The 25,612-nt window shown below is 43.6% G+C and overlaps 1 protein-coding gene across 3 annotated transcripts in view; it reads left to right on the top strand.

The window, feature by feature from the left end:
- The window catches only part of LOC139407382 (neurexin 3b), a 614,879-nt gene extending 591,666 nt beyond the window's left edge, over nt 1–23,213 (top strand). For 2 of the 3 annotated variants that reach the window (XM_071151120.1, XM_071151119.1), the window contains one exon: nt 20,566–23,213. In XM_071151120.1, coding sequence (XP_071007221.1) covers nt 20,566–21,575 — 1,010 coding nt within the window. In that variant the 3' untranslated portion in view covers nt 21,576–23,213. Of the gene's footprint in view, nt 1–18,508; nt 18,629–20,565 lie in introns of those variants that run through there. The other variant, XM_071151121.1, reaches the window with a different exon arrangement.
- The last annotated feature ends 2,399 nt before the right edge of the window (nt 23,214–25,612 follow it).

Raw genomic sequence — 25,612 nt, 5'->3', positions numbered from 1 at the left:
CATTAGTCCACAAAGCCCTCCATCTTGACATTAGTCCACAAAGCCCTACATCTTGACATTAGTCCACAAAGCCCTCCATATTGACATTAGTCCACAAAGCCCCTCCATCTTGACATTAGTCCACAAAGCCCCTCCATCTTGACATTATTCCACAAAGCCCTCCATATAGACATTAGTCCACAACGCCCCTCCATCTTGAAATTAGTCCACAAAGCCCTCCATCTTGACATTAGTCCACAAAGCCCTCCATGTTGACATTAGTCCACAAAGCCATCCATCTTGACATTAGTCCACAAAGCCCTCCATCTTGACATTATTCCACAAAGCCCTCCATATAGACATTAGTCCACAACGCCCCTCCATCTTGAAATTAGTCCACAAAGCCCTCCATCTTGACATTATTCCACAAAGCCCTCCATATAGACATTAGTCCACAACGCCCCTCCATCTTGAAATTAGTCCACAAAGCCCTCCATCTTGACATTAGTCCACAAAGCCCTCCATGTTGACATTAGTCCACAAAGCCATCCATCTTGACATTAGTCCACAAAGCCCCTCCATCTTGACATTAGTCCACAAAGCCCCTCCATCTTGACATTAGTCCACAAAACCACTTCATCTTTACATAAGTCCACAAAGCCCTCCATCTTGACATTAGTCCACAAAGCCCCTCCATCTTGACATTAGTCCACAAAGCCCCTCTATCTTGACATTAGTCCTCAAAGCCCTCCATCTTGACATTAGTCCACAAAGCCCTCCATCTTGACATTAGTCCACAAAGCCCTCCATCTTGCCATTAGTCCACAAAGCCCCTCTATCTTGACATTAGTCCACAAAGTCCTCCATCTTGACATTAGTCCACAATGCCCTCCATCTTGACATTAGTCCACAAAGCCCTCCATCTTGACATTAGTCCACAAAGCCCTCCATCTTGCCATTAGTCCACAAAGCCCCTCTATCTTGACATTAGTCCACAATGCCCTCCATCTTGACATTAGTCCACAAAGTCCTCCATCTTGACATTAGTCCACAATGCCCTCCATCTTGACATTAGTCCACAAAGCCCTCCATCTTGACATTAGTCCACAAAGCCCTCCATCTTGACATTAGTCCACAAAGCCCCTCTATCTTGACATTAGTCCACAATGCCCTCCATCTTGACATTAGTCCACAAAGCCCTACATCTTGACATTAGTCCACAAAGCCCTCCATGATGACATTATTCCACAAAGCCCTCCATCTTGACATTATTCCACAAAGCCCTCCATCTTGACATTAGTCCACAAAGCCCTCCATCTTGACATTAGTCCACAAAGCCCTCCATCTTGACATTAGTCCACAAAGCCCTCCATCTTGACATTAGTCCACAAAGTCCCTCTATCTTGACATTATCCAAAAAGCCCTCCATATAGACATTAGTCCACAAAGCCCCTCTATCTTGACATTAGTCCACAAAGCCCTCCATCTTGACATTAGTCCACAAAGCCCCTCCATCTTGACATTAGTCCACAAGGCCCCTCTATCTTGACATTATTCCACAAAGCCCTCCATCTTGACATTAGTCCACAAAGCACCTCCATCTTGACAATAGTCCACAAAGCCCCTCTATCTTGACATTAGTCCACAAAGTCCTCCATCTTGACATTAGTCCACAATGCCCTCCATCTTGACATTAGTCCACAAAGCCCTCCATCTTGACATTAGTCCATAAAGCCCTCCATCTTGCCATTAGTCCACAAAGCCCCTCTATCTTGACATTAGTCCACAATGCCCTCCGTCTTGACATTAGTCCACAAAGTCCTCCATCTTGACATTAGTCCACAATGCCCTCCATCTTGACATTAGTCCACAAAGCCCTCCATCTTGACATTAGTCCACAAAGCCCTCCATCTTGACATTAGTCCACAAAGCCCCTCTATCTTGACATTAGTCCACAATGCCCTCCATCTTGACATTAGTCCACAAAGCCCTACATCTTGACATTAGTCCACAAAGCCCTCCATGATGACATTATTCCACAAAGCCCTCCATCTTGACATTATTCCACAAAGCCCTCCATCTTGACATTAGTCCACAAAGCCCTCCATCTTGACATTAGTCCACAAAGCCCTCCATCTTGACATTAGTCCACAAAGCCCTCCATCTTGACATTAGTCCACAAAGTCCCTCTATCTTGACATTATCCAAAAAGCCCTCCATATAGACATTAGTCCACAAAGCCCCTCTATCTTGACATTAGTCCACAAAGCCCTCCATCTTGACATTAGTCCACAAAGCCCCTCCATCTTGACATTAGTCCACAAAGCACCTCCATCTTGACAATAGTCCACAAAGCCCGACATCTTGACATTAGTCCACAAAGCCCCTCCATCTTGACATTAGTCCACAAAGCCATCCATCTTGACATTAGTCCACAAAGCCCTCCATCTTGACATTAGTCCACAATGGCCCTCCATATAGACATTAGTCCACAATGCCCCTCCATCTTGACATTAGTCCACAAAGCCAATCCATATAGACATTAGTCCACAAAGCCCCTCCATCTTGACATTAGTCCACAAAGCCCTCCATCTTGACATTAGTCCACAAAGCCCTCCATCTTGACATTAGTCCACAAAGCCCTCCATCTTGACATTAGTCCACAAAGTCCCTCTATCTTGACATTATCCAAAAAGCCCTCCATATAGACATTAGTCCACAAAGCCCCTCTATCTTGACATTAGTCCACAAAGCCCTCCATCTTGACATTAGTCCACAAAGCCCTCCATCTTGACATTAGTCCACAAAGCACCTCCATCTTGACAATAGTCCACAAAGCCCGACATCTTGACATTAGTCCACAAAGCCCCTCCATCTTGACATTAGTCCACAAAGCCATCCATCTTGACATTAGTCCACAAAGCCCTCCATCTTGACATTAGTCCACAATGGCCCTCCATATAGACATTAGTCCACAATGCCCCTCCATCTTGACATTAGTCCACAAAGCCAATCCATATAGACATTAGTCCACAAAGCCCCTCCATCTTTAAATTATTCCACAAAGCCCTCCATCTTGACATTAGTCCACAAAGCCCCTCCATCTTGACATTATTCCACAAAGCCCTCCATCTTGACATTAGTCCACAAAGCCCTCCATCTTGACATTATTCCACAAAGCCCCTCCATAAAGACATTAGTCCACAACGCCCCTCCATCTTGACATTAGTCCACAAAGCCCTCCATCTTGACATTAGTCCACAAAGTCCTCCATCTTGAAATTTGTCCACAAAGCCCTCCATCTTTACATTATTCCACAAAGCCCTCCATCTTGACATTAGTCCACAAAGCCCCTCCATCTTGACATTATTCCACAAAGCCCTCCATCTTGACATTAGTCCACAAAGCCCTCCATCTTGACATTAGTCCACAAAGCCCTCCATCTTGACATTATTCCACAAAGCCCCTCCATAAAGACATTAGTCCACAACGCCCCTCCATCTTGACATTAGTCCACAAAGCCAATCCATATAGACATTAGTCCACAAAGCCCCTCCATCTTGACATTAGTCCACAAAGCCCTCCATCTTGACATTATTCCACAAAGCCCTCCATATAGACCTTAGTCCACAACGCCCCTCCATCTTGACATTAGTCCACAAAGCCCTCCATCTTGACATTAGTCCACAAAGCCCTCCATCTTGACATTAGTCCACAAAGCCCTCCATCTTGACATTAGTCCACAAAGCCCCTCTATCTTGACATTAGTCCACAAAGCACTCCATCTTGACATTAGTCCACAAAGCCCCTCTATCTTGACATTAGTCCACAAAGTCCTCCATCTTGACATTAGTCCACAATGCCCTCCATCTTGACATTATTCCACAATGCCCTCCATCTTGACATTAGTCCACAAAGCCCTTTTTCCACAAAGCCCCTCCATATAGACATTAGTCCACAAAGCCCCTCTATCTTGACATTAGTCCACAAAGCCCTCCATCTTGACATTAGTCCACAAAGCCCCTCCATCTTGACATTAGTCCACAAGGCCCCTCTATCTTGACATTATTCCACAAAGCCCTCCATCTTGACATTAGTCCACAAAGCACCTCCATCTTGACAATAGTCCACAAAGCCCGACATCTTGACATTAGTCCACAAAGCCCCTCCATCTTGACATTAGTCCACAAAGCCATCCATCTTGACATTAGTCCACAAAGCCCTCCATCTTGACATTAGTCCACAATGGCCCTCCATATAGACATTAGTCCACAATGCCCCTCCATCTTGACATTAGTCCACAAAGCCAATCCATATAGACATTAGTCCACAAAGTCCCTCCATCTTGACATTAGTCCACAAAGCCCTCCATCTTGACATTAGTCCACAAAGCCCTCCATCTTGACATTTGTCCACAAAGCCCTCCATCTTTACATTATTCCACAAAGCCCTCCATCTTGACATTAGTCCACAAAGCCCCTCCATCTTGACATTATTCCACAAAGCCCTCCATCTTGACATTAATCCACAAAGCCCTCCATCTTGACATTATTCCACAAAGCCCCTCCATAAAGACATTAGTCCACAACGCCCCTCCATCTTGACATTAGTCCACAAAGTCCTCCATCTTGAAATTTGTCCACAAAGCCCTCCATCTTTACATTATTCCACAAAGCCCTCCATCTTGACATTAGTCCACAAAGCCCCTCCATCTTGACATTATTCCACAAAGCCCTCCATCTTGACATTAGTCCACAAAGCCCTCCATCTTGACATTAGTCCACAAAGCCCTCCATCTTGACATTATTCCACAAAGCCCCTCCATAAAGACATTAGTCCACAACGCCCCTCCATCTTGACATTAGTCCACAAAGCCAATCCATATAGACATTAGTCCACAAAGCCCCTCCATCTTGACATTAGTCCACAAAGCCCTCCATCTTGACATTATTCCACAAAGCCCTCCATATAGACCTTAGTCCACAACGCCCCTCCATCTTGACATTAGTCCACAAAGCCCTCCATCTTGACATTAGTCCACAAAGCCCTCCATCTTGACATTAGTCCACAAAGCCCTCCATCTTGACATTAGTCCACAAAGCCCCTCTATCTTGACATTAGTCCACAAAGCACTCCATCTTGACATTAGTCCACAAAGCCCCTCTATCTTGACATTAGTCCACAAAGTCCTCCATCTTGACATTAGTCCACAATGCCCTCCATCTTGACATTATTCCACAATGCCCTCCATCTTGACATTAGTCCACAAAGCCCTTTTTCCACAAAGCCCCTCCATATAGACATTAGTCCACAACGCCCTTCCATCTTGACATTAGTCCACAAAGCCAATCCATATAGACATTAGTCCACAAAGCCCCTCCATCTTGATATTAGTCCACAAAGCCCTCCATCTTGACATTAGTCCACAAAGTCCTCCATCTTGACATTAGTCCACAATGCCCTCCATCTTGACATTATTCCACAATGCCCTCCATCTTGACATTAGTCCACAAAGCCCTTTTTCCACAAAGCCCCTCCATATAGACATTAGTCCACAACGCCCTTCCATCTTGACATTAGTCCACAAAGCCAATCCATATAGACATTAGTCCACAAAGCCCCTCCATCTTGACATTAGTCCACAAAGCCCTCCATCTTGACATTAGTCCACAAAGCCCTCCATCTTGACATTAGTCCACAAAGGCCTCCATCATGACATTAGTCCACAAAGCCCCTCTATCTTGACATTAGTCCACAAAGCCCTCCATCTTGACATTACTCCACAAAGCCCGACATCTTGAGATTAGTCCACAACGAACTCCATCTGGACATTAGTCCACAACGCTCTCCATCTTGACATTATTCCACAAAGCCCTCCATATAGACATTAGTCCACAACGCCCCTCCATCTTGACATTAGTCCACAAAGCCCTCCAACTTGACATTTGTCCACAAAGCCCTCCATCTTGACATTAGTCCACAAAGCCCTCCATCTTGACATTAGTCCACAAAGCCCCTCCATCTTGACATTAGTCCACAAAGCCCGACATCTTGACATTAGTCCACAAAGCCCCTCCATCTTGACATTACTCCACAATGCCCTCCATCTTGACATTATTCCACAAAGCCCTCCATCTTGACATTAGTTCACAAAGCTCCTCCATCTTGACATTAGTCCACAAAGCCCCTCCATATTGACATTAGTCCACAAAGCCCTCCATCTTGACATTAGTCCACAAAGCCCCTCCATCTTGACATTAGCCCACAACGCTCTCCATCTTGACATTAGTCCACAACGCTCTCCATCTTGACATTAGTCCACAACGCCCTCCATCTTGACATTAGTCCACAAAGCCCTCCATCTTGACATTAGTCCACAAAGCCCCTCCATCTTGACATTAGTCCACAAAGCCCCTCCATCTTGACATTAGTCCACAAAGCCCTCCATCTTGACATTAGTCCACAAAGCCCCTCCATCTTGACATTAGCCCACAACGCTCTCCATCTTGACATTAGTCCACAACGCTCTCCATCTTGACATTAGTCCACAACGCCCTCCATCTTGAAATTAGTCCACAAAGCCCTCCATCTTGACATTAGTCCACAAAGCCCTCCATCTTGACATTAGTCCACAAAGCCCTCCATCTTGACATTAGTCCACAAAGCCCTCCATCTTGACATTAGTCCACAAAGTCCCTCTATCTTGACATTATCCAAAAAGCCCTCCATATAGACATTAGTCCACAAAGCCCCTCTATCTTGACATTAGTCCACAAAGCCCTCCATCTTGACATTAGTCCACAAAGCCCCTCCATCTTGACATTAGTCCACAAGGCCCCTCTATCTTGACATTATTCCACAAAGCCCTCCATCTTGACATTAGTCCACAAAGCACCTCCATCTTGACAATAGTCCACAAAGCCCGACATCTTGACATTAGTCCACAAAGCCCCTCCATCTTGACATTAGTCCACAAAGCCATCCATCTTGACATTAGTCCACAAAGCCCTCCATCTTGACATTAGTCCACAATGGCCCTCCATATAGACATTAGTCCACAATGCCCCTCCATCTTGACATTAGTCCACAAAGCCAATCCATATAGACATTAGTCCACAAAGCCCCTCCATCTTGACATTAGTCCACAAAGCCCTCCATCTTGACATTAGTCCACAAAGCCCTCCATCTTGACATTCGTCCACAAAGCCCTCCATCTTTACATTATTCCACAAAGCCCTCCATCTTGACATTAGTCCACAAAGCCCCTCCATCTTGACATTATTCCACAAAGCCCTCCATCTTGACATTAGTCCACAAAGCCCTCCATCTTGACATTATTCCACAAAGCCCCTCCATAAAGACATTAGTCCACAACGCCCCTCCATCTTGACATTAGTCCACAAAGCCCTCCATCTTGACATTAGTCCACAAAGTCCTCCATCTTGAAATTTGTCCACAAAGCCCTCCATCTTTACATTATTCCACAAAGCCCTCCATCTTGACATTAGTCCACAAAGCCCCTCCATCTTGACATTATTCCACAAAGCCCTCCATCTTGACATTAGTCCACAAAGCCCTCCATCTTGACATTAGTCCACAAAGCCCTCCATCTTGACATTATTCCACAAAGCCCCTCCATAAAGACATTAGTCCACAACGCCCCTCCATCTTGACATTAGTCCACAAAGCCAATCCATATAGACATTAGTCCACAAAGCCCCTCCATCTTGACATTAGTCCACAAAGCCCTCCATCTTGACATTATTCCACAAAGCCCTCCATATAGACCTTAGTCCACAACGCCCCTCCATCTTGACATTAGTCCACAAAGCCCTCCATCTTGACATTAGTCCACAAAGCCCTCCATCTTGACATTAGTCCACAAAGCCCTCCATCTTGACATTAGTCCACAAAGCCCCTCTATCTTGACATTAGTCCACAAAGCACTCCATCTTGACATTAGTCCACAAAGCCCCTCTATCTTGACATTAGTCCACAAAGTCCTCCATCTTGACATTAGTCCACAATGCCCTCCATCTTGACATTATTCCACAATGCCCTCCATCTTGACATTAGTCCACAAAGCCCTTTTTCCACAAAGCCCCTCCATATAGACATTAGTCCACAACGCCCTTCCATCTTGACATTAGTCCACAAAGCCAATCCATATAGACATTAGTCCACAAAGCCCCTCCATCTTGACATTAGTCCACAAAGCCCTCCATCTTGACATTAGTCCACAAAGCCCTCCATCTTGACATTAGTCCACAAAGGCCTCCATCATGACATTAGTCCACAAAGCCCCTCTATCTTGACATTAGTCCACAAAGCCCTCCATCTTGACATTACTCCACAAAGCCCGACATCTTGAGATTAGTCCACAACGAACTCCATCTGGACATTAGTCCACAACGCTCTCCATCTTGACATTATTCCACAAAGCCCTCCATATAGACATTAGTCCACAACGCCCCTCCATCTTGACATTAGTCCACAAAGCCCTCCAACTTGACATTAGTCCACAAAGCCCTCCATCTTGACATTAGTCCACAAAGCCCTCCATCTTGACATTAGTCCACAAAGCCCCTCCATCTTGACATTAGTCCACAAAGCCCGACATCTTGACATTAGTCCACAAAGCCCCTCCATCTTGACATTACTCCACAATGCCCTCCATCTTGACATTATTCCACAAAGCCCTCCATCTTGACATTAGTTCACAAAGCTCCTCCATCTTGACATTAGTCCACAAAGCCCCTCCATATTGACATTAGTCCACAAAGCCCTCCATCTTGACATTAGTCCACAAAGCCCCTCCATCTTGACATTAGCCCACAACGCTCTCCATCTTGACATTAGTCCACAACGCTCTCCATCTTGACATTAGTCCACAAAGCCAATCCATATAGACATTAGTCCACAAAGCCCCTCCATCTTGACATTAGTCCACAAAGCCCTCCATCTTGACATTAGTCCACAAAGCCCTCCATCTTGACATTAGTCCACAAAGGCCTCCATCATGACATTAGTCCACAAAGCCCCTCTATCTTGACATTAGTCCACAAAGCCCTCCATCTTGACATTACTCCACAAAGCCCGACATCTTGAGATTAGTCCACAACGAACTCCATCTGGACATTAGTCCACAACGCTCTCCATCTTGACATTATTCCACAAAGCCCTCCATATAGACATTAGTCCACAAAGCCCCTCCATCTTGACATTAGTCCACAAAGCCCGACATCTTGACATTAGTCCACAAAGCCCCTCCATCTTGACATTACTCCACAATGCCCTCCATCTTGACATTATTCCACAAAGCCCTCCATCTTGACATTAGTTCACAAAGCTCCTCCATCTTGACATTAGTCCACAAAGCCCCTCCATATTGACATTAGTCCACAAAGCCCTCCATCTTGACATTAGTCCACAAAGCCCCTCCATCTTGACATTAGCCCACAACGCTCTCCATCTTGACATTAGTCCACAACGCTCTCCATCTTGACATTAGTCCACAACGCCCTCCATCTTGACATTAGTCCACAAAGCCCTCCATCTTGACATTAGTCCACAAAGCCCCTCCATCTTGACATTAGTCCACAAAGCCCCTCCATCTTGACATTAGTCCACAAAGCCCTCCATCTTGACATTAGTCCACAAAGCCCCTCATTAGTCCACAAAGCCCCTCCATCTTGACATTAGCCCACAACGCTCTCCATCTTGACATTAGTCCACAACGCTCTCCATCTTGACATCCACAAAGCCCTCCATCTTGTCCACAACGCCTTGACTCCATCTTGACTTGAACATTAGTCCACAAAGCCCTCCATCTTGACATTAGTCCACAAAGCCCCTCCATCTTGACATTAGTCCACAAAGCCCGACATCTTGACATTAGTCCACAATGCCCCTCCATCTTGACATTAGTCCACAAAGCCAATCCATATAGACATTAGTCCACAAAGCTTGACATTAGTCCACCCTCCATCTTGACATCCATCTTGAAATTAGTCCACAAAGCCCTCCATCTTGACATTAGTCCACAAAGCCCCTCCATCTTGACATTAGTCCACAAAGCCCTCCATCTTGACATTTGTCCACAAAGCCCTCCATCTTTACATTATTCCACAAAGCCCTCCATCTTGACATTAGTCCACAAAGCCCCTCCATCTTGACATTATTCCACAAAGCCCTCCATCTTGACATTAGTCCACAAAGCCCTCCATCTTGACATTATTCCACAAAGCCCCTCCATAAAGACATTAGTCCACAACGCCCCTCCATCTTGACATTAGTCCACAAAGCCCTCCATCTTGACATTAGTCCACAAAGTCCTCCATCTTGAAATTTGTCCACAAAGCCCTCCATCTTTACATTATTCCACAAAGCCCTCCATCTTGACATTAGTCCACAAAGCCCCTCCATCTTGACATTATTCCACAAAGCCCTCCATCTTGACATTAGTCCACAAAGCCCTCCATCTTGACATTAGTCCACAAAGCCCTCCATCTTGACATTATTCCACAAAGCCCCTCCATAAAGACATTAGTCCACAACGCCCCTCCATCTTGACATTAGTCCACAAAGCCAATCCATATAGACATTAGTCCACAAAGCCCCTCCATCTTGACATTAGTCCACAAAGCCCTCCATCTTGACATTATTCCACAAAGCCCTCCATATAGACCTTAGTCCACAACGCCCCTCCATCTTGACATTAGTCCACAAAGCCCTCCATCTTGACATTAGTCCACAAAGCCCTCCATCTTGACATTAGTCCACAAAGCCCTCCATCTTGACATTAGTCCACAAAGCCCCTCTATCTTGACATTAGTCCACAAAGCACTCCATCTTGACATTAGTCCACAAAGCCCCTCTATCTTGACATTAGTCCACAAAGTCCTCCATCTTGACATTAGTCCACAATGCCCTCCATCTTGACATTATTCCACAATGCCCTCCATCTTGACATTAGTCCACAAAGCCCTTTTTCCACAAAGCCCCTCCATATAGACATTAGTCCACAACGCCCTTCCATCTTGACATTAGTCCACAAAGCCAATCCATATAGACATTAGTCCACAAAGCCCCTCCATCTTGACATTAGTCCACAAAGCCCTCCATCTTGACATTAGTCCACAAAGCCCTCCATCTTGACATTAGTCCACAAAGGCCTCCATCATGACATTAGTCCACAAAGCCCCTCTATCTTGACATTAGTCCACAAAGCCCTCCATCTTGACATTACTCCACAAAGCCCGACATCTTGAGACATTAGTCCACAAAGCCCTCCATCTTGACATTAGTCCACAAAGCCCGACATCTTGACATTAGTCCACAAAGCCCCTCCATCTTGACATTACTCCACAATGCCCTCCATCTTGACATTATTCCACAAAGCCCTCCATCTTGACATTAGTTCACAAAGCTCCTCCATCTTGACATTAGTCCACAAAGCCCCTCCATATTGACATTAGTCCACAAAGCCCTCCATCTTAGTCCACAACGAACTCCATCTGGACATTAGTCCACAACGCTCTCCATCTTGACTCCACAAAGCCCTCCATATAGACATCTTGACATTAGTCCACAAAGCCCTCCAACTTGACATTAGTCCACAAAGCCCTCCATCTTGACATTAGTCCACAAAGCCCTCCATCTTGACATTAGTCCACAAAGCCCGACATCTTGACATTAGTCCACAAAGCCCCTCCATCTTGACATTACTCCACAATGCCCTCCATCTTGACATTTCCACAAAGCCCTCCATCTTGACATTAGTTCACAAAGCTCCTCCATCTTGACATTAGTCCACAAAGCCCCTCCTTGACATTTCCACAAAGCCCTCCATCTTGACAACAAAGCTTGACATTAGCCCACAACGCTCTCCATCTTGACATTTCCACAACGTCCACAACGCCCTCCATCTTGACATTATTCCACAAAGCCCTCCATCTTGACATTAGTCCACAAAGCCCCTCCATCTTGACATTAGTCCACAAAGCCCGACATCTTGACATTAGTCCACAAAGCCCGACATCTTGACATTACTCCACAATGCCCTCCATCTTGACATTATTCCACAAAGCCCTCCATCTTGACATTAGTTCACAAAGCCCCTCCATCTTGACATTTGTCCACAAAGCCCCTCCATCTTGACATTAGTCCACAAAGCCCTCCATCTTGACATTAGTCCACAAAGCCCCTCCATCTTGACATTAGCCCACAACGCTCTCCATCTTGACATTAGTCCACAACGCTCTCCAACTTGACATTAGTCCACAACGCCCTCCATCTTGACATTATTCCACAAAGCCCTCCATCTTGACATTAGTCCACAAAGCCCCTCCATCTTGACATTAGTCCACAAAGCCCGACATCTTGACATTAGTCCACAAAGCCCCTCCATCTTGACATTACTCCACAATGCCCTCCATCTTGACATTATTCCACAAAGCCCTCCATCTTGACATTAGTTCACAAAGCCCCTCCATCTTGACATTAGTCCACAAAGCCCCTCCATCTTGACATTAGTCCACAAAGCCCTCCATCTTGACATTAGTCCACAAAGCCCCTCCATCTTGACATTAGCCCACAACGCTCTCCATCTTGACATTAGTCCACAACGCTCTCCATCTTGACATTAGTCCACAACGCCCTCCATCTTGACATTAGTCCACAAAGCCCTCCATCTTGACATTAGTCCACAAAGCCCTCCATCTTGACGTTAGTCCACAAAGCCCGACATCTTGACATTAGTCCACAAAGCCCCTCCATCTTGACATTACTCCACAATGCCCTCCATATTGACATTAGTCCACAAAGCCCGACATCTTGACATTAGTCCACAAAGCCCGACATCTTGACATTACTCCACAATGCCCTCCATCTTGACATTATTCCACAAAGCCCTCCATCTTGACATTAGTTCACAAAGCCCCTCCATCTTGACATTTGTCCACAAAGCCCCTCCATCTTGACATTAGTCCACAAAGCCCTCCATCTTGACATTAGTCCACAAAGCCCCTCCATCTTGACATTAGCCCACAACGCTCTCCATCTTGACATTAGTCCACAACGCTCTCCAACTTGACATTAGTCCACAACGCCCTCCATCTTGACATTATTCCACAAAGCCCTCCATCTTGACATTAGTCCACAAAGCCCCTCCATCTTGACATTAGTCCACAAAGCCCGACATCTTGACATTAGTCCACAAAGCCCCTCCATCTTGACATTACTCCACAATGCCCTCCATCTTGACATTATTCCACAAAGCCCTCCATCTTGACATTAGTTCACAAAGCCCCTCCATCTTGACATTAGTCCACAAAGCCCCTCCATCTTGACATTAGTCCACAAAGCCCTCCATCTTGACATTAGTCCACAAAGCCCCTCCATCTTGACATTAGCCCACAACGCTCTCCATCTTGACATTAGTCCACAACGCTCTCCATCTTGACATTAGTCCACAACGCCCTCCATCTTGACATTAGTCCACAAAGCCCTCCATCTTGACATTAGTCCACAAAGCCCTCCATCTTGACGTTAGTCCACAAAGCCCGACATCTTGACATTAGTCCACAAAGCCCCTCCATCTTGACATTACTCCACAATGCCCTCCATATTGACATTAGTCCACAAAGCCCTCCATCTTGACATTAGTCCACAAAGCCCTCCATCTTGACATTAGTCCACAAAGCCCCTCCATCTTGACATTAGCCCACAACGCTCTCCATCTTGACATTAGTCCACAACGCTCTCCAACTTGACATTAGTCCACAACGCCCTCCATCTTGACATTACTCCACAATGCCCTCCATATTGACATTAGTCCACAATGCCCTCCATATTGACATTAGTTCACAAAGCCCCTCCATCTTGACATTAGTCCACAAAGCCCCTCCATCTTGACATTAGTCCACAAAGCCCTCCATCTTGACATTAGTCCACAAAGCCCCTCCATCTTGACATTAGCCCACAACGCTCTCCATCTTGACATTAGTCCACAACGCTCTCCAACTTGACATTAGTCCACAACGCCCTCCATCTTGACATTATTCCACAAAGCCCCTCCATCTTGACATTATTCCACAAAGCCCCTCTATCTTGACATTAGTCCACAAAGCCCATCCATCTTGACATTAGTCCACAAAGCCAATCCATATAGACATTAGTCCACAACACCCCTCCATCTTGACATTAGTCCACAAAGCCCTCCATCTTGACATTAGTCCACAAAGCCAATCCATATAGACATTAGTCCACAAAGCCCTCCATCTTGACATTAGTCCACAAAGCCCTCCATCTTGACATTAGTCCACAAAGCCAATCCATATAGACATTAGTCCACAAAGCCAGTCCAGCTTGACATTAACAAAGACATCAAAACAAACAGTGTCTCTTTAAGTAAACCCATTAGAATGTGCAGTGTTTCCACTGAGGTGAACCAATGAAATGTGCAACGCTGGTAATAGAGCTAACGTTAGAGGATCAAAGTGTCTACTAAAATGTCAAGGTCCTCTGGCATGCTTTTTCTTCCTTGAGCCCCTTTCTCTCTATCACTCTCACACACACACACACACACACACACACACACACACACACACACACACACACACACACACACACACACACACACACACCCCTCTCACAACCAGGCAGCTCCCTTTGGATCAGATGGTATGCAAATGTTTTGTTGATCTAGCTGGAAAGCTAACAATTGGCAAAAGCTTTTAGGTGTTCAGGAATGAAGGGGCGAGTGGATAGATGTAAACAAGGCCAAGACGATACAGGGCAGACGGAGACAAATATACCCTCCACCTCTCTGAAATCACTTAGTGAACGACGTTGCTGTTTATCCAACAGGGCAGGCAGCCGATGTCTGATGAAAACATTACCATAGCCACACGATAGGAACAGGGACACTGAATTTCAGTGTAGAGCAGACTACATTGTCTCTAGACTCCACACCTAGGCTTGGTGGTGATCCAGAGTTGTCGGTTATACCACAACATATACAGTGAGGGAAACAATTATTTGATCCCCTGCTGATTTTGCACATTTGCCCACTGACAAAGAAATTATCAGTCTATAATTTTACTGGTAGGTTTATTTGAACAGTGAGAGACAGAATAACAACAACAAAATCCAGAAAAACGCATGTCAAAAATGTTATAAATTGATTTGCATTTTAATGAGGGAAATAAGTATTTGACCCCCTCTGCAAAACATGAGTACTTGGTGGCAAAATTCTTGTTGGCAATCACAGAGGTCAGACGTATCTTGTAGTTGGCCACCGGGTTTGCACACATCTCAGGAGGGGTTTTGTCCCACTCCTCTTTGCAGATCTTCTCCAAGTCATTAAGGTTTCGAGGCTGACGTTTGGCAACTCGAATCTTCAGCTCCCTCCACAGATTTTCTATGGGATTAAGGTCTGGAGACTGGCTAGGCCACTCCAGGACCTTAATGTGCTTCTTGAGCCACTCCTTTGTTGTCTTGGCCGTGTGTTTTGGGTCATTGTCATGCTGGAATACCCATCCACGACCCATTTTCAAGGGAAGGAGGTTCTCACCCAAGATTTGATTGTACATGACCCGTCCATCGTCCCTTTGATGCGGTGAAGGTTTCCTGTCCCCTTAGCAGAAAAACACCACCATAGCATAATGTTTCCACCTCCATATTTGACAGTGGGGATGTGTTCTTGGGGTCATAGGCAGTATTCCTCCTCCTCCAAACACGGCGAGTTGAGTTGATGCCAAAGAGCTCCATTTTGGTCTCATCTGACCACAACACTTTCACCCAGTTGTCTTCTGAATCATTCAGATGTTCATTGGCAAACTTCAGACGGGCATGTATATGTGCTTTCTTGAGCAGGGGGACCTTGCGGGGGCTGCAGGATTTCAGTCCTTCACGACGTAGTGTGTTACCAATTGTTTTCTTGGTGACTATGGTCCCGGCTGCCTTGAGATCATTGACAAGATCCTCCCGTGTAGTTCTGGGCTGATTCCTCACCATGCTCATGATCATTGCAACTCCACGAGGTGAGATCTTGCATGGAGGCTCAGGCCGAGGGAGATTGACAGTTATTTTGTGTTTCTTCCATTTGCGAATAATCACACCAACTGTTGTCACCTTCTCACCAAGCTGCTTGGCGATGGTCCTGTAGCCCATTCCAGCCTTGTGTAGGTCTACAATCTTGTCCCTGACATCCTTGGAGAGCTCTTTGGTCTTGGCCATGGTGGAGAGTTTGGAATCTGATTGATTGATTGCTTCTGTGGACAGGTGTCTTTTATACAGATAACAAACTGAGATTAGGAGCACTCCCTTTAAGTGGGTGCTACTAATCTCAGCACGTTACCTGTATAAAAGACACCTGGGAGCCAGAAATCTTTATGATTGAGAGGGGGTCTCATACTTATTTCCCTCATTAAAATGCAAATCAATTTATAACATTTTTGACATGCGTTTTTCTGGATTTTTGTTGTTGTTATTCTGTCTCTCACTGTTCAAATAAACCTATCATTAAAATTATAGACTGATCATTTCTTTGGCAGTGTGCAAATGTACAAAATCAACAGGGGATCAAATACTTGTTTCCCTCACTGTACCACCCCATAGATACTACAGCTCTTTCATAGTTATTAGCCTAACCTCACAATATAATCCAATCACGTGTTTCACAGCACTATTCCAGAGGCCAACGCAGCGGAACCAGAACTTTAGATCTAAAATAAATGTCCTTATCACATCACAATGGGGCATAGAAAGCCTCAACTTCTTGTCACGTCCCAAAGGGGTATGGATAGCCTCAACTTCTTATCACGTCCCAATGGGACATGGAAAGCCTCAACTCCTTATCACGTTCCAATGGGACATGGATAGCCCCAACTCCTTATCACGTCCCAAAGGGGCACGGAAGGCCTCAACTCCTTATCACGTCCCAAAGGGGCATGAAAAGCCTCAACTCCTTATCACGTCCCAATGGGACATGGATAGCCTCAACTCCTTATCACATCACAATGGGAAATGGATAGCCTCAACTCCTTATCACATCACAATGGGACATGGATAGCCTCAACTCCTTATCACATCACAATGGGACATGGATAGCCTCAACTCCTTATCACATCACAATGGGACATGGATAGCCTCAACTCCTTATCACATCACAATGGGACATGGATAGCCTCAACTCCTTATCACATCACAATGGGACATGGATAGCCTCAACTCCTTATCACATCACAATGGGACATGGATAGCCTCAACTCCTTGAGCCCTCTTGTGGAACTTCCTCTGAACACTGTGTGTACCTGTCAAGCGTAGGCTGTTGGTTGTGCATTAACATAAAACTGAACTATACATTTACTAAAAGTAGACATTAATTTGATGAATGTTATAATCTGAAGTCTACACCACATCCTGGTTATAATCTGAAGTCTACACCACATCCTGGTTATAATCTGAAGTCTACACCACATCATGTGGGTTGTGTATCACCCATGGTGTTTCTTCTTCCTCTCTGATGGTTGATAATAAATAGTTCTTTGCCTGAAGCAATATGCCCTACAGGCCTTGATGCAATGACCTCTAGTCACCTTTAACCCCATCCTGACCCTCTGACCCCAGCTTGCTGTACTGTTATTGTATATTACTCTCCCTAAATGCAACTTACTTAAAGCACGCATTAACCATGATCCTAATAGTAAAAACAACTAAACGATCCTGTCTAATATTTACCTTACCTCTCTCTGAATTACATCCAGATTGCACGCCTGTTCTGTGTTTTTAAAATGACTAACAACAGATATGTATTTCATAAAGAATTAACTAATAATAATGTTATTATTATTAGTTACTACATGAAGTTGGTGACAACTTCCCCTACGAACTGTCCCTCTTCTCTATGTCTGCTTCAGTGTGTGCTTTCTGGTTGTTCATCTTTGAAAGTGTGAGAATTTTAATGCTTTTAATTTCTTGCTTGCCAATTTGTAATTTTTTTTGTCTATTTGTACATATATGTAAATATACATATGTGGATATCTATGTTAATTACTGAAATTGCTCAAAATGACCTCTTTTAATAATCTGATAATTTTCAGAGAATTCCTAATTAGGACATTTCTTCCTTTTTTACTAATGATTTTTATTGGTTAACTATGGTTGAAATACACAGCTATGATTGGCCACCCCAAACACATGACCCAGTATACAATTTGACAATTTACAATTTCATTGAGAAAAAAACTAGAAGAAAACAAAAAAATACAACTGTCCTCACCACTATTCATTTCAACATGTTTCAAACCTGTTCTTACACTGCTACATGTTTTCCTGTTATTCAATTAGCAAATTTGGATTGCATTTGGACTATAATTAATTATTTCATTATTTAATTCCACATGGCAAAGAAAGAAGTTGCAGCTTAGGGTTTGTAAAAAAACTGTCAGTGTTGAAAGTGCTGTTCTCTTCTGTAGATGGGTATGTATATGCTCATGGGTTGTATGTCCCCATCCCTTCCTTACAGCCAAAAGCTCTAATGCCGCCCGACCGCTTCGTACCACCTTTACATGGACATGGCAACTGACGTACACATTCACCCCCATCTATGTCATTTCCTACCTAGTATGTTCCTAGGTCCTCCCCCCTTCTTACACTCCCCCCCCCCCCCCCCCCCCCCCCACCACTCCGAACCCCATTTTACGTAGATGTTAAGATATGTACAGGCATCCATTCGTTCAAAACTTATGAACAACGAAGTTCAAGTTAAAGTTAAGTAAAAAAAAGTTTAAAAAAATATTTACAAAAAAAGTTTAATAATCAGACTGTAAATATTTATGGAGAAGTTACATAAAAGGAGCTTTTCTCTCACAGCCAAGACTTATCTATAGATGTACAGTTTTCTTTTTTATGAAAAGAAATGACTATTTAAAAACTATATAATAATCCTGAACAGAATGGTGAAGATTATTTTTCATGTCATGTGTGGATGTGTGTTCTTCCTTCCCTGTACCATCCTGTCTAAAAGATAAATAACTTAAATGCATCAAAATTGTTAAAAAGAAACTAACCTAACTTGTCCAAAAACATTCTTACACAACTTTCTTTTGTACACTTTTTTCTTCCTGCCAAAATCATGCGGGCAATTTGTTGATGTAAGTTGGCAAAACTGATGGTATACTTTTCTTCTTTTTTGAAAACAATTTTTCGTAGGCTTTTTATGATTTCTGAAGCAGAATGTATTTGACCTCTTTCTATGTAGTAATCCCTCTTTGGATAAATCCATTTAGTTTGTGAATGTTGACCATGTTTGCTCTAACTCTCAGTCTTAACTGTGTTTGCAATGCCTTACTTATTTTTTTTCTTTATTTCCTTTTTAATTTTTATTAGATATCTGCATCTTCTTTTAGTGCCCTGTTTGTGGTGAGCCTTTGCAGTGTACAAGCTAGCCACATTGGCAAGAGGTTTATGCAGATTCAACCGACATCTGAATGTTACTTTCGCATGTTTTTAGAAACCGCCCTAATCGTAAAATAATATAATAAAGGACAAGAAAAATGAATAGAGAGAAAGATAGACTAGTCAACAACAAACATAGTAACTGATACTGATAAAAGTGAGAAGTACATTCAGCTGTTGTTGTGGAACTGTCAGGTGACTTTGTGCCATTGTGGCAACTGTATAAGAGCAGTCAAAAGGCAAGGGGTTAAGGCCAGTGGGGGAGCCTAGTGAACTCACCGTAATAACATTAGGAATGCAGGAATATTTACCTCAGTTTAATTTCATTAGACCCTATCAATAGCTACAGAAAATAATGACAAGTTGAGCCCGGTCTTTGCACCCTAGAAGCACATGACAAGGTTGACCTCTCCATTATTGTTATTTCCATTGGACAAAAATAGAATATGCTGTGGATTGTATGCAAATCGTCACTATATTTTTTATAATGTATTTCTTTATATTTGGAAAGCAGAAAAGTCAATCTCTCAATTTATTATACACCTATCGGTGTATGAGCTTGAAAGGTATGATTAAAGTTAAGGTAGATGTTATTTCTCAGTCCAATATTGTGTAGCTACTGTACATGTATCCAGACAGCCAGACAGCCAGACATTAGCAACACTAGACCAGACATAATTAATATAGTTACAACCCTCTGGTGTGTAGGTCCCAGAGCTACAAAGCCAGCACCAATAACTATATCTCTGTCCGTGAAAAAGTTCACAAAATAGTACACTTGTTATTGAACACGAAGCATAGGAGTTAGGTGTGGTGAAATGCCTGTTTGTTATTTTGGCTCACCCCTGAACATCCCTTACAGCCTTTTGATGCAATGTATACATTTTTATTGGCTATTGTTTATTTTCAGTTCATTGTATTGTTTGATTGGTTCTAGTTTCATTGAATTTGCACTGGTATAGTATTTTCCATTTTGACTTATTTTAGTTTTTTCTGTATTTTTTTAATATTTTATTGTTTCCGCTTTGCTTTTTATGTTTTATATAATTACTTTCCAGTGTTTGATTGAATAGCTAACGTCTTGCATTTCTTCTAACTCTTCTCTTTTCTTTTTCTGTTTTGCAGGAGGGGAGTTAGTCATCCCCGTACTTGTAGAGGATCCCATAGACATCCCTCCTGTTTCCCCCCGTTCCCCCTTCATCCCCCTCCCCCCAACCCTCCGCCCTGTCCTCCCAACCCTCCGCCCCGTCCTCACCATTATCGAGACCACAAAAGCGTCCCTGCCCATGGCCACTGAGGCGGGGGTACCTTGCTTGTCGGACCGAGACAGCGATGAATGTGATGATGGTCTTGATGGTGATGGTGGTGATTATGATGGCATGGTGATTTCGGGGTTTGGCTCTGGCGAAGCTTTCGACTCTAGCCTGCCCCCCACTGACGATGAAGATTTTTACACCACCTTCTCCCTGGTAACAGATAAGATCTTGACCACGTCGGCCTACGAAGGTGGCTACAAAGCTCTCGCGCCCAAGTGGGAGGCCAAGGACTTGAGGCCTAGTAAAGCCTCAGAGGCGGGTAGGACTACACCCACCCCGCCTCTACCCAACCTCGGGGGCACTGTAGCAGAGGCGTCCCTCCCATCAGACGGCACGCTAGCCAAACTTCCCGCCGGGAAAATGGACAACCGCGAAGTGATCAAAGCCCTGCAGCCGGACATAGTCCTGCTTCCTCTGCCCACTGTATCCTTCGACCTGGATGGCACCAAGCCTCGTGGGCCCCTCATCACCTCACCCATGCTGCGTACGGTGCCTGCCGCGTTACCCACCGCACCAGTCGTGAGGCGGGTGCCCCCGGGGGCCTCTGAGGTGATACGAGAATCCAGCAGCACAACGGGCATGGTGGTTGGCATCGTCTCGGCCGCAGCACTCTGCATCCTCATCCTCCTCTACGCCATGTACAAGTACAGGAACAGGGACGAAGGCTCCTACCAGGTAGACGAGACACGGAATTACATCAGCAACTCAGCGCAGACCAACGGCACCGTGGTGAAAGACAAAGCACCCAGCGGGGGCAGTGGCGCCAAGGGATCCAGCGGCAAGAGACCGAAAGACAAGGACAAAGAATACTATGTATAAGGACAAAGAATACTATAAATCAACCATTCCCAACAACAACAAAAAATAACTGTTTGGAGAAAATCTGAATAAACACTTGACAGTACCATATTGGGAGCTGCAATTTAAAACGGAAAACAAATCCTCTCATAAGAACTCTAAGTGAATGAGTCCAAGTTGAACATTTTTCCAATGTACTGTGACCTAAAAGCACACTTACTATGGTAAGCATAAAGAGAAACAGGCTGATAGGGACACTACTATAAGATACCTTGTGACGAGATGACTGAGCTCTGCCTGGAGACGTTGCCAGAGGTTTGGCAGTGTAAGATATTTCAGTGTTACATCGCTCCCAAGTGACTGTGAGAGATTTGTGATCCTTGGCGTAAACAGCATTGTCCATTGTAACCCTGTAAAATGACAAAACAAACAACCATCATTTCGGCCGTTCGGAGCATGTGAGATGTATGTGACGTGGTGCTGGCATCTGTATAAGTGAGGGACCTGAAGATTTTTAAAAAACGAGTCGTTGAAGTTTGAAAGACAAAACATAATTAACATACAAATGGTACATTTCTATACCTAGTCTTGGATGAGGTAAGGTATGTGTGTGGTAGCTAAGGTGTCTTTGTTTTTTAAACCCACCTCTGCGTTCTGAGGGATGAAACATTGTCAGGGCTGACCAGGCTATGCTCAATGAATAGTAGTATGGCAATGCATTTTGATTTATTATTTCGCTTTTTTCCCCCTCTCTCAAAAATGGATTTGACTGCTATGCATGACGTCCTCAATCTAGATGGTATTCGACCATGTTGGAGGGGATGCACCAGTAAAAATGTTATTTTAATTAGAACTTTTACAGAACTCTACATCCCTGATAGCAGTTTTATTTCAGTTCATTCAGTTTTCCATAGACCACTGGTTCAGTTATTTGTTACATGCTGTTTGTGGAAGTAAAGTCATTATGTCTGTGGGGTTTTTGGTCAACTATTGAAAACAATGTGACTAAAGAAGAGTTATCCAATGTGAAAAGTTTTGAATTTGTATCTGTTGTCACAGTCAGCTGTGTCAAAACAAATATGTTTACATATTTTATTACATCATAGCCGTCGTATTTTGCAGGTCAATATTGTACATAACATTTTAGTTTCCGTTTGAGTTTTTTTTTTTGCATTGTACAGACATAATTTGAGCTGATTTCCTTTCTCGGTGTACTAAATGACGAAGATCTGACGTTTTTTCCCCCGATGTTTGGTAAGACTGGAGATAGCGTACTTGTATTTTTTTGTAATCGAAAGGAGTAAAATATTATTAGGTTAGAAAATCTAGTCTTTCTGGATGGTGTTTCTAAAACGCATGAATATTTTACAACTGGAAGACATCAGATATCAGTCAAATAGACAAATGCCCACCCAGATATTGTACTAGGGCCTCCTGATTCTGGATTACTTTCATTGTTATTTTAATTTTAATTTAAATTTGAGATCTAACAGATTTTTGAGACCCAGTGCTGGCACAATGCTAAGAATAAGATACAGGATGAGGATTTGTTTTTACTGTGACGTCTATCTATGTTCCTTACTTTCACTTTTATTATTTTACATTTATGTTCCTCCCCTTATTGTGCAGTTTTCATTTGAAGTCTTAACATTTTTATGACAATTTTTTTTTATGACTTAATTTATTTAGTTGTTTCTTGTTCGTTTTGTATTCTAAGCAAATCTCAAGTACATTCAGTTTGATTTTGTGTTGTTAATACTGCTTTTCAACCCATTACTTAACTGTGTTTTGCTCCTTTGACTCCAGGCAAATCCCAGCAATAAAATATTCTTCCCAAAGTTTTCAATGGTAGAGTACATTTGGCTGTTTGTCATGTGGATGTATGAAAGAGTATAGAAATGAATAGCGGTGGAACATAGGGTAGATGAGCTTTTAGGAGTACATTCATCTGTAACGGATTCAGGTCCTTAACCTCTGTCCAAAACCTGCCTTCTATCAGAAGACCATTACCATAAACCATAGACTCTTCTTATTTGAGTCTAAGCCGGAGATTCATACATGGAAAAACATCAAAAACGACATAAAAAGGACGTTCGTTTTAAAGTGACCTATATTTGAGAGATTTAAGAAAGATCAGGGAATTATTTTTTTATATTGTTACTCATATTTGACTCCCTTTCTGGGCATTAAACTACTTCCATATATACTTCCATTCATGTTTTAAACTGGGCTACCTTCAGACAAGTCTTGTGAGGCCTGTGGGTGTCCTAGAGCAAAACAACCAACTTACAGTATGTGTTTGTGAAAGTCTCACCTTCTCATGTTGGTGTGTAGGCCGGCATTGGTGGATGCAGTAGATTGAGACGCAATCCATGCAAAACAACTGATATCTCTAGCTTAAATAGACAGATTTAGCTGGGGATTTTTGTATTATGCTAATCAGATTTCTGTGCACATCGACTCCAGGGGTTTAAGTATTTTTTGCCAATTACCTTACAATAACTTCCCATTAAAATGTCCGGCACGGACATCGACTCCAGGGGTTTAAGTATTTTTTTGCCAATTACCTTACAATAACTTCCCATTAAAATGTCCAATGAAATTATTATTAAAAGTCCAAAAAATAATAGTTAATCTTTATATTGATCTTCAGGTAATGTTTTTAACATGTCATGTATACACATTCATCTCTAATTCCTATTCATAGACAGAGTCCGAGTGTTAAACTCTCCTATACTCTCCACGCACAGCAGGTTCTGAGAAGAGACCAGAATACGAGGAGTGCTGTTAGGCCCCTCCATCGCCAGGTCTCGGTGGCAACAAAAGCATGGAAGGAATGAGATTGATAGATTCTCGGCACCATATGGACAGGTTGTGTCTCAGTGAATAGGTGGCTGCTGCGCCTGCTTCCCAGACCTGTTGTTTCACCATCCAATAGTTTGTGCAAATGGGCCACACAGTCCTTGGAATGGCCCATTGATGGAATTTATCAGAGGGCTGTAAGGAGTATGTTCAGCTGGCACAACGACTACATCATTAACTCATTCATCCTGGTCTACCCAAGTTTTTTCCTTCTTCATTACGACCTAAAAGTTATTTTACATTCTCAATGAGTGAGCTCCTAACGTGGTCTTTTTCCTCTCTAAGGGAACTTTTTAATAGACCTATACTACTTCAGGTTGGTTGGGCACAAGCATTTCGCTACACTCGCATTAACATCTGCTAACCATGTGTATGTGACAAATAAAATTTGATTTGATTTGATTTGCTTAGTGAGGTAGCTAGCATTGACTCTGTGAGAGTCTACCTATGATGTATAGAAATCCATTTACAGCATATCAAATCAAACTTTATTTGCCACATCCCCCGAATACAACAAGTGTAGACTTGTGTAGACCGTGAAATGCTTACTTACAAGCCCTTAACCAACAGTGCAGTTCAAGAAGAAGAACATATTTACCAAGTAGACTGAATTCAAAAGTAATAATAAAAAGTAACACAATAAGAATAACAATAACATGGCTATATACAGGGGTCACCGATACCGAGTCAGTGTGCAGGTATACAGGTTAGTTGAGGTAATCTGTACACGTAGGTGCGGTCGAAGTGACTATGCATAGGTAACAAACAAACAGCGAGTAGCAGCAATGTATAAGGGGGGGAAGATGTCAAGGTAAATGTCAAGATAAATTGTCCGGTGGCGATTTGTATGAATTGTTCAGCAGTCTAAAGGCTTGGGGTAGAAGCTGTTGAGGAGCCTTTTGGTCCTAGACTTGGCGCTCCGGTACCGCTTGCCGTGCGGAAGCAGAGAAAACACTACTTTCCTCTGAAACCGCCTGGTCCTGGATGGCAGGACGCTTGGCCCCAGTGATGTACTGGGCCGTTTGCACTGTCCTCTGTAGCGCCTTGCAATCAGATGACGAGCAGTTGCCATACCAAGCGGTGATGCAACCGGTCAGGATGCTCTTGAGGGTGCAGCTGTATAATCTTTTGAGGATCTGGGGACCCGTGCCAAATATTTTCAGTCTCCTGAGGGGGAAAAGGTTTTGTTGTGCCCT

The sequence above is a fragment of the Oncorhynchus clarkii genome, chromosome 4 (genome assembly GCF_045791955.1).
Source record: "Oncorhynchus clarkii lewisi isolate Uvic-CL-2024 chromosome 4, UVic_Ocla_1.0, whole genome shotgun sequence".
NCBI classification, from domain to species: domain Eukaryota; kingdom Metazoa; phylum Chordata; class Actinopteri; order Salmoniformes; family Salmonidae; genus Oncorhynchus; species Oncorhynchus clarkii.
The sequence above is the reverse complement of the archived record's forward strand: the minus strand, read 5'-3'. Positions and strand labels throughout refer to the sequence as shown.